This window comes from Bombus affinis, chromosome 4 (assembly GCF_024516045.1).
Source record: "Bombus affinis isolate iyBomAffi1 chromosome 4, iyBomAffi1.2, whole genome shotgun sequence".
NCBI lineage: Eukaryota > Metazoa > Arthropoda > Insecta > Hymenoptera > Apidae > Bombus > Bombus affinis.
In genome coordinates, this window is record NC_066347.1 from 16,438,960 (window position 1) to 16,455,838 (window position 16,879).

The window sequence follows — 16,879 nt, forward strand, 5'->3', positions numbered from 1 at the left end:
TGTAGTTTGTACGTTGTCGATCGATCGAGTGAAAATTTGTATTTGTCTTTTTTTTCGTGTAACTTTGTAATCTACAGTATTTTTTCGTGCTCCTTAAAATCTTGGAAATATTGCTCGCCATGGTATTAGAGTATCGAGAATAGTAAAATATAGCTTGTCTTGATGATTGCTACGTTTACCTTCCACGAAACTTCGACTTGTGGGCTAAACATTCCTCTTTAAATCTGATAGATCGTTTCCATTTCCAATTACGTCTGATCAATATTCCGCTGTTTGATCGTAAGGTGACGATGAAACCAGGAAATCGACGTGTGTGAAAATTCACTGCGATTTTCGAAAAGTTAGTTTTTTTGTTATTTTTGTTTTATAATTTTTTTAACGGCAACACACGTATGTTATCAGTATTTTTAGTGAAAAACTCCAGGGACACGGAAAGGTACAAATTATTTTTGCACTGGCTGCAGAGATAATCCAAGTTTATATTTGGAAGGCTGTTCCAAAAATTATCGCGAGGATCATTTAAGATTCGTATTACCCTAAACAATTTTTCCTACAATTTTAACCATATGTATAAATGTATCTCCATGTTTTAGTAACAGTTTTATACTTCTCCCGTGTCTGTTCTGGTTTGCAAGTATAAATGACGTTTATACCAATTGTATACGTGTTACATAATTTTCTCAGTCTTGAAATAAATATCGTTATCTGCTGCGCGTTTATCTTTTCGAAATTTTAGCTAAAGCGCTATTTTACTCGGATGACATACACCATATGTCACATGGTCATTCGACGTCAAAATTATTACGGACGCCCGGTGACATACCGTGCACGCCGTGGCGTACTTTTAAATAAAAGTTGTCCAAAAAGTACCTTCTTTTTTAAATCCTAGATTGATTAGTTTCATGTATTTTTTTTTATTACAAATCCAAAAAAGTTTTCAAAGTCATTCGAAGGAGTTCCGTTCAAAGTCTCCAATATCAAATGCGTTGAACGAGTTGTTTCTTAATTTCTAAAATCGCACAATCGCAAGTTCATAAGGATAAATCAATTTTCAAATTGGGTTTCAGTTCCTGCAAACGTAGATGCACTACGTAGATTCCAGACAAATAATAAACAAAACATATTTTTACCCTTATCATATTTTATACTTGAATGGATATAGTTGCACTTCCAGTGAGAGGACGACTCGTGCTCGACAGTGATTGTCCTTCCCGTGATTGTCTTTGTCGCGGTAGAAAAATTTCGGTACCGTTCGATGGCGTTACGGGCTTCATAAAATCGCATCGGTGGCGGTACAGTGCCGGTGATCGGGCCCCGTTTCCAGACGCTACTACGATCAACTACACTGCTCCTTCCTCGATCTCTTATACTCTTCTTGCTCCCTTTTGCACAGCGTACTTCTCCTATCCATCCTTCCCATCGTCGCTGCTTCTTCTCGCCGCCATCTTCCTTTCATCAGTCTTTCTCTCTGTCTATCGATCTCTGTCTAACCCCTGGCCACGTAACGACACGTCTTCTGGCAGGGGTTTCACGAGAGTCCAACGGTATATATAATGTTGCGGACTACTCCTATACGGTTCCCTGTGCACTCCCTTTGCGGACGGCCCCGTTTCGCTTTTTTCCTCTTCCTTTTTCTTTTCCTTCCCTCTTCGCTCCGCTCGTCTCGTCCGCTCGTTCTTCCTCTCGCTGTTCTCCCTAGGCCGTGTGGTGTGTTCTCTCTGTAACGGTGACGCGAGCTTTCCGTTACACGAACCACCGCGTGTGGCTGCGAGCCTCGCGCCAGCAGGAGCAGCAGCCTGTTCCCTTCCTCGGTGGCGTTCCCGACCGTCGTTGCATTATGGATGCAACGGGCCTGTTCCTCGTCCAATGGAAGAAACCAGCCCGTGCCTCGGACGAACGTGGCTCTCGTACCATCGTCGTCCTGACACGACGCCACTCTTCTTTGTACATACTCTTTCAACATATTTCTTCTCCTTTTCTTCTTTAATCCTGGCCTTCCCTTATTTTAGCCTGTCTGACAGTCCGATATTTTTGTTGTTCCTTCTGGTCTCGTATTTTTATCTTTGTTTGATCGGTGTTCCATTTTATTCGAATAGAATTGATTCGATTCTTCGTCCTGTTCTTTCCTTCTGTTGCTCTTACCTTGTCCTGTGTTTCCTTCTATTTCGTTCGTTCGTCTGTTGGACATTCGCTATCTTTCTTATTCCGTTTGTCTGTGTTCGGTTACTTTTCGATTTTATTTGATTAGAATTAACAGTCTTCTATCCTGTTCTTTTCCGTCTTCTTTGTCTATGCGACTCGTCCGTTGCTCGTATAATTGTCCTTTATTTCTCGCCTTTACTTCAAATGTCTGTGTCTCGTCGATTCATCTCACTTTCTCCTAATTCTCCTAGTGCGACTTCCCTTGTCTCTGTATTTCTCGCTGTTTCCCTGCGTCTATCTTCGTTTCGCCGTTGTTCGACTCTATTTGGCCAGAACCGATAGTCGCCCTTTTTTCCTCCGTTCTTTCTCCCTGGAGTCTGTGTACGCGTGACCATTTCCATCGAGAAGCGATTCCGTTAGCTCCACGCGCTTTGTGCTCGTTTTTTGGTCGTTAGAAAGAAGGAAGGCGAGTCGTGATCTCGTCCGTTGCGCTCGAATCGGCGATGATCGCGTGGAAACTCGACATTGAGAAGCATGTTTACGAGCGATTCGATGAGGTTCGTTTGGAGAACGTATTGAATCGATGATCAGAGAATATAAGAATGTTTCTTGCCTCGTTCTCTGTCGGATTATATAGATACAATTTCGAGTGAAACGAGGTTACGATACGGGGGAGATGATACGACTATTCCAGTCCGAAAATAATGATATGACGTTAATGCGAGAAAATTTATTACGTTTCGTTTAACCACTCACAATTAGTCCAACTGTATCGTTAAATGTTAATGCTCGAGTCCACGTTAATGATATCTTAAACAACGGATAATTAACGATGCTATCCTGCTTATGTTTAATTCATAACATTGCACGACACATTATGATCCGTAAGCTGTTTTTATGCTTCGATCGCGAATTATATGCGACCTATATATGAAACACGAATAGAATATTTTTAAGCATTTCTGTATTTCATTTACGTATACTTCAGATAAGTGTTATATTTTTTAAGTACTTACAAATATTTTTATACGTTTAATTGGGAAAAATCAGAATTCTTAAATGCTTCGAAAAATCTACAATTTACTGAATTATTTGATTCTGATAAAAAGGGGATCGTACAATTGAGCAGGAAGCTATTAATATTAAATTATTGCGATACAAGCTCTAATTTCATTCCAACGATTACAATAGTCGACACCGTTAAAACCGAAGGTAGGTTGAAATATACGAAAGATTTATCAAAATTGCTATGAAATATTAGATAAAATATTAGAATAAATGAAATATATCATCGTATACTGCGTGCAATTTGTTTCTGATCATTATAGACAAAGTTTTCGTATAGGTTTCTTCCTTCCAAGAGGGAATAGAGATACATTTGGCAGAACGTTTACCTAGTTTTACGGATGACGATCACGTTACATAACGTAGCTCTGTCTGCTTTGTTTTCCAGAGCAACATTACGCGGCTGCCGATTCGAACAGTTCGACGCCCGCGAAGAGTTTCGTGGCCTGTAGAGTTTGCGGTGACAAAGCGAGCGGTTATCATTACGGCGTAACCAGCTGCGAGGGCTGCAAAGTGAGTATGACAACGTATCACGTTCATAATTGTGCTTTGGTCTTCCCAAAAGTTTGGACGTTTAAACGTTAAATAATTACGAATTCTTCGAGTACGAAAGTCATGAAATTTGAGAATTTAGAAATTCGAGCGCTACAAGTTTCGAGAATTTAAGAGCACGAGGATTACAAATCTCGAGAATCTGAGAATTAAAAAAACCTTACAATTTGGAAATTTGGCAAACTTGAATATTCGAGAATTTGAATACTTGGAGATTTGAATATTTACATGGTTGGATGTTTCGTAATTTGGGAACTTGTAAATTTAAAAGTTAGAAAATTTCATGCTTGAAAATACGACACTCGATAATTTGAAAGTCAACAAAATTTGAACACGAGACGATTCTAAAATGTTAAAATTCGAGAACCGTAATGTCGGAGACGAAATTCGCGTTAATTTTGTCGATTCGCGATAACTATCGCGCGGTGATATATCGCATCGTGTACGAGAAGATACAACGCGAGAAATGCTCTTCGCGAAACTTTCTACACCGAGAAACATAATCGTATGCACTAAACTTTCCTCTATCCCGAAGTATAATTCGTATAAAATCGCCTTCGATGTATCGCTTCCTGTGGGAAAATTATCGCAGTTGTAAATATCATTTCTCCTTCTCGACGTGTCTGTGCATTGCTAGTATCGACTACTTTCGATCGTTCTCCTTACCGTTCTATTCCTTTTTCTACTATGTGTAACGCTTTTTCTCCTATTTCCATTTCTCGTTTATTCATTTCTCTCTTCCCCTCTCTCTCTTTCTCTCTCTTTCTAGCTAACCCATGCCTCGTTTTTCAATTATCACTTTCGCTTATTTTCTCCCTTTCTCCGCGAATCCTCCGTTTCGGAAGGGAAAGAACACTCTCATCCTATTGCCATCGACTTTCGAACGAACCGAGAGACCAACAAATCGACACGAGGCAGCGAATTTATGGCTGACAAGATACGACGCCTATGATCGCTCGTATTTTATTGAACCTTAGAAGGTGCGCATTTCTCGACGAAAGGTACTCTCGCTACATCGTGGATTCGAAGGTTCAGAATGGTCGATATCTTCGTGCTGCTCACGAACACCGAGTTTCCCACTTGTCATCCGTACGTTCGACCGTTCGAGGATTCGAATATTGGAGAATTTGAAAATGTGGAAATTAAACAATTTCATCGTCCTTCTTTCAAGTCCGTTAAAACACCGAGAAACGAAAAAGTTTTCGCTGGGACAAGCCAATAACTTAACGCAAATACCTCTCCATAGGCAGTCGCTGTAAAAAGGATATTTCAGTGTACCTATTCAATGAAAAACGATCGAAGACTGTGATCCACCGAACAGCATTCGCAACGGGGCGTACCAATGTCGTTAAAAGCGTTGTTTCCTACGAGCCATAAATTGAGCATTGTCTAGGATCGTTATTAATCGCCCGCGTCATATATCTTCACTAACGTTTGAGTATAATTAACGTTGGCAAGATGGTCGATCGTGATTATCGAAGAGAAACAAATTGTCCCTGCATCGACGGTTTGCGAAAGAAGTCGATGATCGGGAACCCATCGGCCTCTATGGATCGTTAACGGCGCTCAAGGCGTGCCGATAATATTTCATTACGTTCGCGACCGTGCAATTCGCAATACGCGTTTTCCGCGGCCAAGTTCGTGTTCTACTGATTTTTATTCCTTCTTTCTTTAACCGCTTAAAGGATAACTATATAAACTAACTAAAGGATAAGGATACTGGGTACGTATACGTATACTCTTCCATTCAAAAGATATCGCCATGATCGATAGATGATCCTCTTGTCGAGTTATTTACTTCGAAATATTTCAAATTCTAATAACGTAGAAATTCTAATAATTTAAGAATACGCGTTTCGGATCATAGTAACTTTATTCGAACATTATGGTGTTTGAGAGATCGTTGCCTTATATATTGGGCTGGCAACTAAGTGATTATTCATTAGCTGGTATTGACAAAATCCGCAATCACTTAGTCGTCAACCCAATATTTCTCGTCATAGTTTTATGTGGCTGTGTAGAACGACGAGTCTAATTACTAGGAAAATTCAATTTATTCAACGTACGTAGCTTTCGGTATAGTAGGCGATAAATTAAACGATGGTGAAACTTGATATCGTAAAAATATTCAAAGATATACTCAACCGCGTCAATATCCGCTCGCCACGTGCGTTCCTCGGAAGAGTAGGAGTAATTATATTTTTTAAAAATTAATAAATTTGTCCCTGAAGAAATTGGGAAGATATATTACGCGTGTCTTTTATGCGTTGAAAATGAAAAACGTTAAGCAGGAAGAACAATAGGAAACATTTCCGTGCTATTACCGTGTCGTCGTTGTTATCGTACAGATAAAGTCCGGTATTTTGTGCGATTGTTCGCGAATTCTTATTATGCGGTCATTTTTACCGCGGCTGAAAAAGGTTTTCGAGCGTTAATTTCTTAAAGATTGTTTGCACGTTTTGCAAAACGTGTTAGAATGTATTTTGCTTAGCGAACTATTGTCAGAATACGTGCCACGTTCCAATATTTTGGAAATATTTAGAGTATCCGTGGGCTTTTTTTAGAGAGTGGTTTCCAATAGACACGATGTTTTAATTGATCAGATAATCAGCTAATAATAGAAGAAAGCTGTGGACGATCTTTAAGTGCTAATCAGTGTCAATGTCACTGGGCAATCAATAATTCCAAGGTTATTCTATACTTCCTGAGTAAGTATAGCTTTGCTTCTACTGTTCTATCTTTTATTAAGAATATTTGCATTTTGTAATTTTCTAATAACCATATTCTTACCTCGTACTTTTTATCCTTTCACTGTTCATCATTCTGACCATGATAAATCACGATTGATCTATAAACAATCAATTTAATTATTATTTGCAATTTATTTAGTCGGGAAAGATAACGTTTCAAAAAATTATAGAAAACTGGTATTTTTCAAAATAGATTTTATCTATATAGTTTATAGTAATTTAAAATCAACTTTCAATAGTTTAGAACATACAAAATTTTTGTTTTCTTTACGATGGCCGTCATTTTCGCGAGATTTATAACACAAATTTAATCGCTTCTAAAAATCATTATCGCGTTTGTATTAAAAAATGAAGCTTTCTGATATAAACTGTATACTTTTGCAAAATTTATTCCGACGTTTCATTAACATTACGGCTAGCTTCATTAGGGATGAAATGACACACTTCCAAATGGATATACCTTACCAGGGAGCCTGAATGTTGATAACTGTATGATACCAGACCGTGATACCCTACTAATTCATTAATATATTTTCTCTAAAATTTGAAACATCGAAAATATTTTTATTGATCTGACAGCTGAGCGCAAGAAAATTCTTTTCAACTTGAAGAATTTCGTTGCAATCTTTTGATGATATGATAAGGTAACGCAGAATTTAGAATGGATGACTTTAAAACTAGTCACCTTTTCATGCCTAAGATTTTTTACATTTGTATCATATACTTTTCAACTTTTTGTAGAAAATAAATAGTAATAATTGACGTTACATATAATGACTATATTGCAATATTTATGAGTATAATTTAAAAAATAGAACCTAGGTAGATGGTTGTTTTACATACCAAATATTATAACGAATACTATGATTTGAATATTTGAAATATCTTTGCGTTTTGCGTACATTCTGTGCCTTCGAACTTCCCATACACGCGTAAAAATACACAATTTAATGATGACATTTAAGATGTGAAATTTATAGTACGCTATATTTAACAGCTTGCCTGAGTCTTTGTTGGTTACACTGTGCGAAGGGTTAATGGTAAATCACAAAAGAATGTATCAAGTAGAAAGACGAGAAATTCCAACCTGTGTAACGTGAACAAGTGTGTAATTTCATTCTAAATGCAAATTATCTAGAAACTTTGATCTCCTACCTCCAATTTAACGCCGAAAATACAAACAAATCTGATCAGCTATAGTTATTCCGTGTATCGTTACCTTGTCGTTGCTTTTTTATCTTCGCCATTCTTTCACAATTCCTTCTCAACGAAATTCCATCGCAAACACGTAACTGTTGAAACGAATAAATTACATTTAATCGTCCTCCTAATAAAAGCCCTGCCAGTAACAAAGTAAGAATACCACGAAGATATCAGTCATTATGTTAGCAGTAGGTAGCAGTCATGTCGTCATCGTATCTATCATTATAATACGTCATCCGCCTTTCGTTCCTCCTCCATCATTTCCCCGACATGTAGAAATTTTATTCATAACTTTGTGAGATCCAGTCGGGTGGATTTGAATTTTCTAAAATATCAGCCTGTCAAATTCCCCATAAAGAATCGAAAATACCTACTTTTTATACGCGAAACCAGAGATGCAGAAAATTTCGAGAATAAATAGATAATCCTTTTGTAAGTCGTCGGAGACGCTGTACATTTATGGATTAGTATGTCTGTAAATTAATGTTCGCTATCTTTTACATTCAGATCTTTCTGATAATAATTTTAATCCAAATAATTACAATCCCACCGATTTTTTTATAATTACGCGACGAAGTTTATTTTCATGATTAAACTTATGCCATGTGACCCATAAACAAAAAATCTCAAATTCGTTTAGAAAATGCGTGGGATCAATCTACGCCTGCATAAATACATTAATCGCGCATTTGTTTCCCACGTACAGTTAGACCACACCTACACATCGAAGAAAAATAAATCTCAATAGCCACGTAAATGTCCGCTACGTATATGCAATATGTTTTGAAACAGCCTGTATAACACGATGCTCGTTTTCTCGCCGATAGCTCCACTTTCCAGCGATATCGAACGATACGGAAATTCTTCGGGACGTTCATCGACGAATCTCTCTAGCACAGAGGGACACGGAGATGGAGAAAACGTAACGATTCGGAGAAATCGTTGGTTCGTTTCGTATCTCCCGGCGGAGCGTATTTTCTCGCGAGGAAGCGCACTCACGAGGCCCAGACTCGCGCGATGTGTACGTGCCTTAATCTTGCCGCGAGATGCACATCCGCCGGTACTCCTCTGCTCGGATTGAAACACGGAAGCCCTAAGGCCATGGTTAACGGTGAATTGGTACATTCTCGCGCTCCCACCGATACATGGACGAGCTGCACGAGCACATATGTGCGTACTGTGTACAGTATATGAACATTTCTGGTCATGAGGATTAGGATAACTAGCGAGTTTGTATGTATGAAACGTATAAGCGTACATAATGCACAACTACATATATATATACATATATGAACATTTCTGATTAGAAGGATCAGGATATCTACTGAATTTGTATACATAAAACATATGTACGTACACGGTGCGCATGTTTGTGTATCTGAACATTTCCGATCATTAGGATTAAGACATCTACCGGCTTTGTATACATGAAACGTGATAATCTAGATCGTGAGATAAATGATCGATAAGTTGGAATTTTGTATTTGTGTAAGAGAATACTTGGAGATACGTGGTAAAGATTTGAAGGAATTGTTCGCAAGAGTTATGGAAATGTTTTGTCTACGTATATTCGGTTAACGTTAGAACAACCGATTCATAGTATATATCGAAACACGTACGTTGTACTATACGTAATGAAAATGTATACGCGGGTAAATGTAATTATATTCCCATTTCAGTAACAGTCAACGTTAATTTTGTCATCAGTATTTGCATGTTTTTAGCAGTTATACAATTAAATGCGACCCGTCATTTTAACGAGCTTGGTAGTGAATTAACGGAGAATTACGTGCGTTGGCTTTCAGAATTCTCCGATATCAAAAGAATTGTAGCGAGCTGGCTAAGGATAGAAAAATTTCTACGAAATCTGGATCCCATTCGTGGAATCGTTTATAGAATATAACGATAGAATCAAATAACCATAACTACACTGCTCAAAATAATTAGAGAGTTGTCTTCACCTCGGTATTTGACCTCGCTACTCGTATCCATACAGATGTCTGTCTTCCTTTTTAATGATTGCCCTGAAGACAATCTTCGTTGCATAATTATACAAAACAACGTGTCAATTTATCGAGTCTATAAAACTTCCTCGTTTGTGTTGGCTTGGTTGGTTCAATAGAACTATCCATAATAACGAATCTTTAATTAGTTTGAATAGTCAAAATCAATCGAAACAGTGAGAGAAGCAGTGAATCGAATAAGGAGAAGAAAAATGTTTGATATAATTATATGCAATCAACGAGATCGTTAATTATAATACGAATTCTTTATAATCCTCAGGTTCACGATCAGAGAAGAATTCTAAACACGTGTTTTTCATAATCCTCTAATGATTTTATGAATTAACTTCAATTTCAACTTATGAACAGAGATTTATAGGAACATGCAGACGCTTCCAGTACGACGAAGCCAATTTCCTGGCTGGAAACGAATACACGTTCGTCGCTCCAGCCGCCTCTTGCTTTTTTGCTGTTTTCATCGTGTTACAATTTCGCGAATCACAGGAAAACGTATAGTGAGATCGAAAGTTGCGACATAAATTAAATATAAGCAGAAAATTGCGACAGGAGATTTTATGCCAGAACAAACGTGCATTTAACGTGAAAACGCGTTCTCGTTCTTATTAACATTTGTCGATGCTTCTAACGCAATGAGATACGAAGGAATATCGATTTTGCGAAATCTCTGTCGCATCATAATTACGACGAGAATCGACCTCGAGCTTGAATCTGTACATCGTTATTGTAATAATTTCATCGTTTAATACCGATAATAAATACGCAACGAAAATTAATTAATCGAATAGTCTAAAACGCTTTGAATTTGCATGTAATACCAAGTTTCCAATTTGCAGCTCTGGCTAAACGAATTTCGCGGAGGTCAAATGGTCCTCTGCGTCCTGTCCGATTAAATTTAAGCCTTTCTACTAGCCAGGCGCGTTCGCCTCTTTTAAGTCTGATTTATTATGCATCGTTCCACTGACTCAGTCGCCTCTATCGAAATTCTTCGAAGGATCAATCGATATGCCTAGCCTGAAATCAACACGTTAACACTTTATCGACCGTTCAGTGCACGTTTTACGTATATTTTATACACGTTCGAATATGCCTTCGACTTAATTGTATTTTTATATTTAATAGTATTTGTTTGTGAATTCTAATGAATTCGATGTACAGGCGCAAAATTTCATCAATTTTATCGGAGAGAATTTTCAGGAATTTCCGCGATGTCGATGTGTGATTTGGTCGAAAAAGAAGCTGGAAAATCTCCATAGAAAATAGAGAAGAGAATTTCATCGAACGAAAAAGGCCACTTCGAATCTTTCGAGATTCCAGTTTTTGTAGATTTTCCGGGAATTTTTATCAATTTGGTTAGCATAGATACGGAACGTAATAAACGTACAAAGACCAAGCTAACAAGATTTGTTCCATGTTTATAAAATTGCTCGCGAAACTGTGTGCCTTTGGGAAATTCAATGAACTGTATAAAGAACTGGAATTTAAAAAAATTTTAATATACAAAAGTATACGAAATACGAACGTTCGTTAATAATATTTAGAGGAAATAAATCTCTGTTAACGTATGATTTAATTTATATAATATAATAAATGAACAGTGGAATTAATTTTAACGAACATTTCTTCGAAATAATTTTTCACTTTCGTAAACGGGAAAGAAGGAGAGAAAGAGAATTATCATCTGCTTGAATATTTATAATTCAAAGACGCGTTATACATATTTTCGTTTTTATCTCGCGCAATTAGGTAAGCATAGTGTAAAATTATAAGCCAATGTTCAATGAGTCAACTCGTAAACAACCCGCAATAAGCCAATGTTTAATAAATCAACTCGCAATGGTAATGCATCCATTTGGAAATTAACTGGTTCGTTACCGGAATAAAATACCTATTATTGTTTCCTAATGCGATGGAAAGTCTGATTCGATTACCGCGGCGATTCGAGCTCGCCGAAAATGGTGACGCATGATATTAGCGTTCAAAAATTCCGTCTCCCCGTGTACCTGAGCAAATATTATTATCGTACACGAATCTTGAAATAGATGAAAGACTATAGATCCTGATTCGATCTTCTATAACTAGAATTTCCTTTACTTTATTACGTTCTATCTGTTTAATTTCATTTGTAGTTAGTCTACTTTCGCTCTCAATGTCTCAAATATAAGTAAGTAACTTTCAAATACGTACCTCGGCTGTAAGGCTCGTCAGATTATAAATTCAATCTATTCTTAAATTCTACGCTACAAAACAAGAATAATGAACGTTTCTCTATTTATATGCACATCACCGTAATTATACTCCTAACGCCGAATCCATCATCATCGAATATCCGATAATAAAAACAGACGTTAGCCCGTATATATTCATTTATTCAATCTGCAACGGAAGGTTTATTACTTGGCAGCTACGTTTCGACAATTTGCAAACTGATACACAATGAAACGTATCGATTCCAATAACGATCCGATATCAAATGCAAAATAGCACTATGGATTGTTGAGAACACAACTGTCCGCTTTCTATCCGATATTCGGTATATTGGCCGACGGATATGTATCGATGTCGATGCAACGCATCGTTACGAGCCGGTTTCATTAATTAATATCATCGTTAATAGACCAATAAATCGATACGTTCGATGGTAAAACGAACAGACGGCTCGAGCACGCCTACGAGTCTCTTCCATTATTTCGTTGCTTCGTTACTCTGATGCACTGTCGGAGTGGCAAGCTTAGAGGACCCTTCAACCGATGTCACTTATCGTTTCTGTTGTTTTTCTCGTTTCCCTGCTCTCCTTCTCATTTTTCTATTGTTTTATTGCGGATATGTGTGCGTATATATGTATTGTTTTATTTGATTTGATTTTAAGTATGTTTTTATTGTTTCGATATCAGTAGAGGGAAATACATAACTGCAGAGTAAATAGACGGAGAAGGATATTTTTATTGAATTAGTTCTCAAAACACTTTTGAAAAATGAAACATCGTTCTGAGATTCCTTTACGGAATCGGTGAAGTAATTGATTAGAGACCGAGAATTGTTACGTGGCTCGTAAAACTGTTCCACGCGGTATTAATTCTTCCATGCTCGAGTACTTTAACGATTTATTAACTAATTAAACGAATCTACAAAAATAACGTTACGTACGTTTTACCTGTGTAACATCTTCGATTCTAATTAAATTCTCGTACATTAATACTTGACTGGATTCTGAAACAGTTTCGAGATCGCACACTCCAATCGCTCCTGCTGGTTCAGTTGAAATAAATAAATAAAACCAAGCGACGTTTGGTACAGTACACGACTGTACCAATACGAGAGTGCGAATAAAAGATTTCACGTGTCGTGCTATTTCGAACGTTACGAATGATAATATCAGTTTCCTATTTTTGCGATAGTTTGCATTTGCACGATATAGCATAGACTTTCGTATTTTTCTTCTTCTTTTCCATTTTATTCCATCGAATATGAATATTTCTGAACGTCGTCGAGTATATTAAACTTTTCACGGTGTAGCATGAAAAGAAAGACGCTAAAATATAGCGCACCGTAAATTTCACATCTTAAGTATCATCAGTATTTATAATAGGTGTATTTATTATTTATAAAGTAAGAAACTACGAACGATATTGGAATTTTTGCTTTTGTAAACGCATACAGAAAATTGCAGTTATGGAGAGTTAAATACGCGTTATTCGCTAATTAAAGTTACAAATTACTGTACCAATTAGAATAAATTTTCGAATTATACAGCTAAGAGATTGAATTTAATAAACGAACGAAATAAATGGGAAAATTTAAATAACTGAAAAATTTTAAAAATTCTCTCCGCTAATTATTTTTATCCTCATCTCCCACGTGTTTTATATGCTCCCGTTGAATATTTAAAAATGTCGAGTTCGTTCTGGATGAACCCTGCAGCTTGAAATGCCTGCCTCCTGTCCTTCCTTTACCAAGCTTCTCCAACTAATAATAGGCTCGACTACGTAATTTTATCACCTTCAACCGTTGGCCAACTTTTCCAGGATGAAGTAACCCTTTGAACACGCCGGTTTTTATTGAAGAAAACAACTTTCCGTGTAGTACGTGTAGCGCGTTTTAAAATAACAGTGGAAGCGAGATTGGGACACCGCGATGGGACGCGCTGGCGAAAAGGGGGATGAAATCAGCGATTAATAATTCAACGAACAAGCAAAAAATAAATCTTGATCGCGATAAAATTGTCGCGCCGAAAATAACCGCGGGAATTTATACATTTGGATCGATAGAGAGCAATTTTACACAATGAAATTATTTCAGAATTTAAACAATTCGACATCAGATGCGCCTATATCGTTTCAACGATCGATATGAGGCACAAAGAGAATCAATTTTATATAAATTAAATAGTATAGACACCCCTTTTCTTAGTTCCTCCTGTGGGATCCAAATCCCTTTCTGGCTTATTAACGATGATTGATTAATATAACGCACACCTATAGAATGTTACGTTGATGCTAGAAATAAGATAAATCAGTAAATTGAGGAACAGATTTTTTTAACGAGTCTCTAGTTCCAATAAAAGTTTTCTTTTTCATTTTCCAAAGATTTTTCACATATTTGAGGGCTCTGCGTATTTTTTATGTTTTGATACAATTGAAATGTCCTGCACCCTTTGCAACGCTTTAGAAACAGGCTAATTCATTTGCGTTAAATGTTCGAACGAATAAAAGAACGATGTTTATCAAACATTTAAACTCGATATTACAGTGGCAACAGAGAAAACAAGGTTTAATTTAAAATGAAAATGCAGTTGGTTAAGGGTGAAGGTGGATTAAAACGGTTGAAAATAAAAGAGAGTTCTACTGTATTTCATTAAAACGTTCACCTTAAAATACCTGCAATATAAGCATAAAATATCCGACAGCTTATAAATCTATCAGCATGCAATTACACGCGTAACCAGCATGCATACATTCATGCTCAAACCAAAGACAAACACGGCTCGGTAACCGATCCAATCGAATCAACTTTTCAACCACTCGACCCGCCTATCAGTTTCAATACGATTTTCATTGAATCTGTCGGTTATATCCCGGAAACGTGGCCGTCAACTTATCGAATTAATTCCCACGAAATAAATTACCTCGATCTATTCGCTTCGGTTCAACTTTCATTTCCGAGTGCCGAGCCGCGTCGTCGAACAACCAAACTGAATGACTGCCACTCGCGCGCCAGCCAAATCACCCTCCCATCTACGGCAACAGCTTAACACTTTCGTTTCTAAATTACATAGACACGCGTGCAAGGCACGAACATTCGTTCGTAACTTTTACGTGACTCATTTCCCATGGCAAATAAACGATTTGTACAAAGATTTTGATATCCAGAAATTTACGAGCAACGAACGCCAAATTAGCGTAGAACCTGATCTATCGACAGAAGAATATGAATTAGCCTGTCATTCGAATCGTTCGCTGTTGAAAAATATCGGATGACGAGAAAACTAGCGGCAAAACGCTTTCAAATCGATTCTTTCGTCGGCGTTGGAACGTTTCAAGCAGCTTTTATTAATTACCTGGCGTTAATCTCCACCCCCGATCCTCGATCGGTCTCTTTTATAATCGCGATAAAGAGGCACCGAGTCGCTGGCTATACTCCGCAACGTCGTACGGCGAAACTCCTCAGCCGTTTCTACACGAAGCGCATTAATCATAATACGTCGCTTATTAAACGAACCGTCCCGTTTGCCGCGACGGCAACGAGGTCAACCCCGACTCACACCGGAACACAGCCCTGACCGACCCTCGGTTAATTTCGAGCTAAGCCGAGCGTGCGTGCGTGTGCACGCGCGTGTCATGTCCGGTATATTACGTTCCGTGTGCACACCGGTTACAATTAAGTCGGTCTAGAAACGTTGGGCGGCTAACAGACCCGCAGATGGTCCAATTTTTCAAGCATTATCGAATATGGAAAATTCGGAGGAATTTGCTTCTCGCAGACTTCTGTTTAACGTTTTGTTTTCCCCTCAGATGCTTCTTTTTCGTAACAAAGAAATAATCTACGATTTTTGTATCACTGTGAGAAGGCATATTTTTAATGGAAAGATACATCAAAAGTAGGTTTCGCAGGATTTAATTATCTACGTACGATGATGTAGGCGAACAGACGTACGAATTTTCCGGTGGCGGTTTTCAAAATATCACAGATATATTTGTTGGTAGAAAAATATGACATTAACACGACGTTGCACGCGTGAACGAGAATAACGGGATTTTAGTAATTTAACGAGATTTAAAAGCTTTCAATGGTACAAAAGTGAGGGAAATATTAAAAGCTTGGAAAGCTTGAAACACGAAGTTCAAAGACTTTAACACGATTTTTAATGGTTAGCAACTTTTGAAGAATTGAGTTTGAAAGACTTCGAGGAAGATTTGAAAGGCGAGGGCTTTCGGTTTGAAGATTCGAAGATCTTCATGGACTTGGTTGATCTAAAACGTTTGAAAGATTGAACGTTTTCAACGATTCCAAAAATTTGCAAAATTGCAACAGCGTGAAACATTCAGAAGCTCTGAAAACTTTAGGGCACGTGGAAAATTTGATAAGCCTGAAGCGTTTGAATGATTAAACGTTGCAAAGATAAAATATTCACCCGATATAAAATATTCTAAATTAAAATTTCTTAACGATACGAACGATATTTAAGCATTCGAAAATTGTCGTGAAACTAAAATACTTTTTTTTAAATATGTATTGCACGTGATAATATTATTGGTTTTTTAAACGTTTCAGTTTAAGTTAAACTGGGATTCAGATTAAACAGCTGAAATTATCGGCTTTTTCAATTACGTACTTATATATAACACTTTCAAAATACCTTAACATCGATCTCGGATATCGTCTTCAACCAAAAGCATTGCATCCACGAACGACTGAAATCCTTTCTTTGCTTTTGCCAATATTTCCAGAAAATGTGAAGAAAATCTCATTTACAATCACGTCACAATCGCTTCTCACTTGCTCGATACGAAATATGTAAGCACTTTACAGGCGTCTCACGATTCGCGTTTCCGCTTCTTCTCGCGTTCCTTTCCATGAAAACAACGTTTTTCAGCTTTTTCGAACTGGTCACAAAAAAAGAACCATGTCTCGAGACTGACTGTCCAG

The 16,879-nt window shown here is 37.4% G+C and overlaps 1 protein-coding gene and 1 long non-coding RNA gene across 8 annotated transcripts in view; both read left to right on the forward strand.

Annotated features, from left to right (window-relative positions):
- The window catches only part of LOC126915344 (ecdysone-induced protein 78C), a 140,568-nt gene that overhangs the window by 105,132 nt on the left and 18,557 nt on the right, over positions 1–16,879 (forward strand). For all 7 annotated transcript variants that reach the window (XM_050719945.1, XM_050719940.1, XM_050719938.1 and 4 more), the window contains exon 3: positions 3,596–3,720. In XM_050719945.1, the coding sequence (XP_050575902.1) occupies positions 3,596–3,720 (125 nt within the window). The remainder of the gene's footprint in view (positions 1–3,595; positions 3,721–16,879) is intronic.
- Positions 5,515–11,796, forward strand: LOC126915350 (uncharacterized). The gene is made up of 3 exons (XR_007710174.1): positions 5,515–6,467; positions 8,540–8,823; positions 10,095–11,796. It is a non-coding gene; the product is annotated as an uncharacterized LOC126915350 (long non-coding RNA).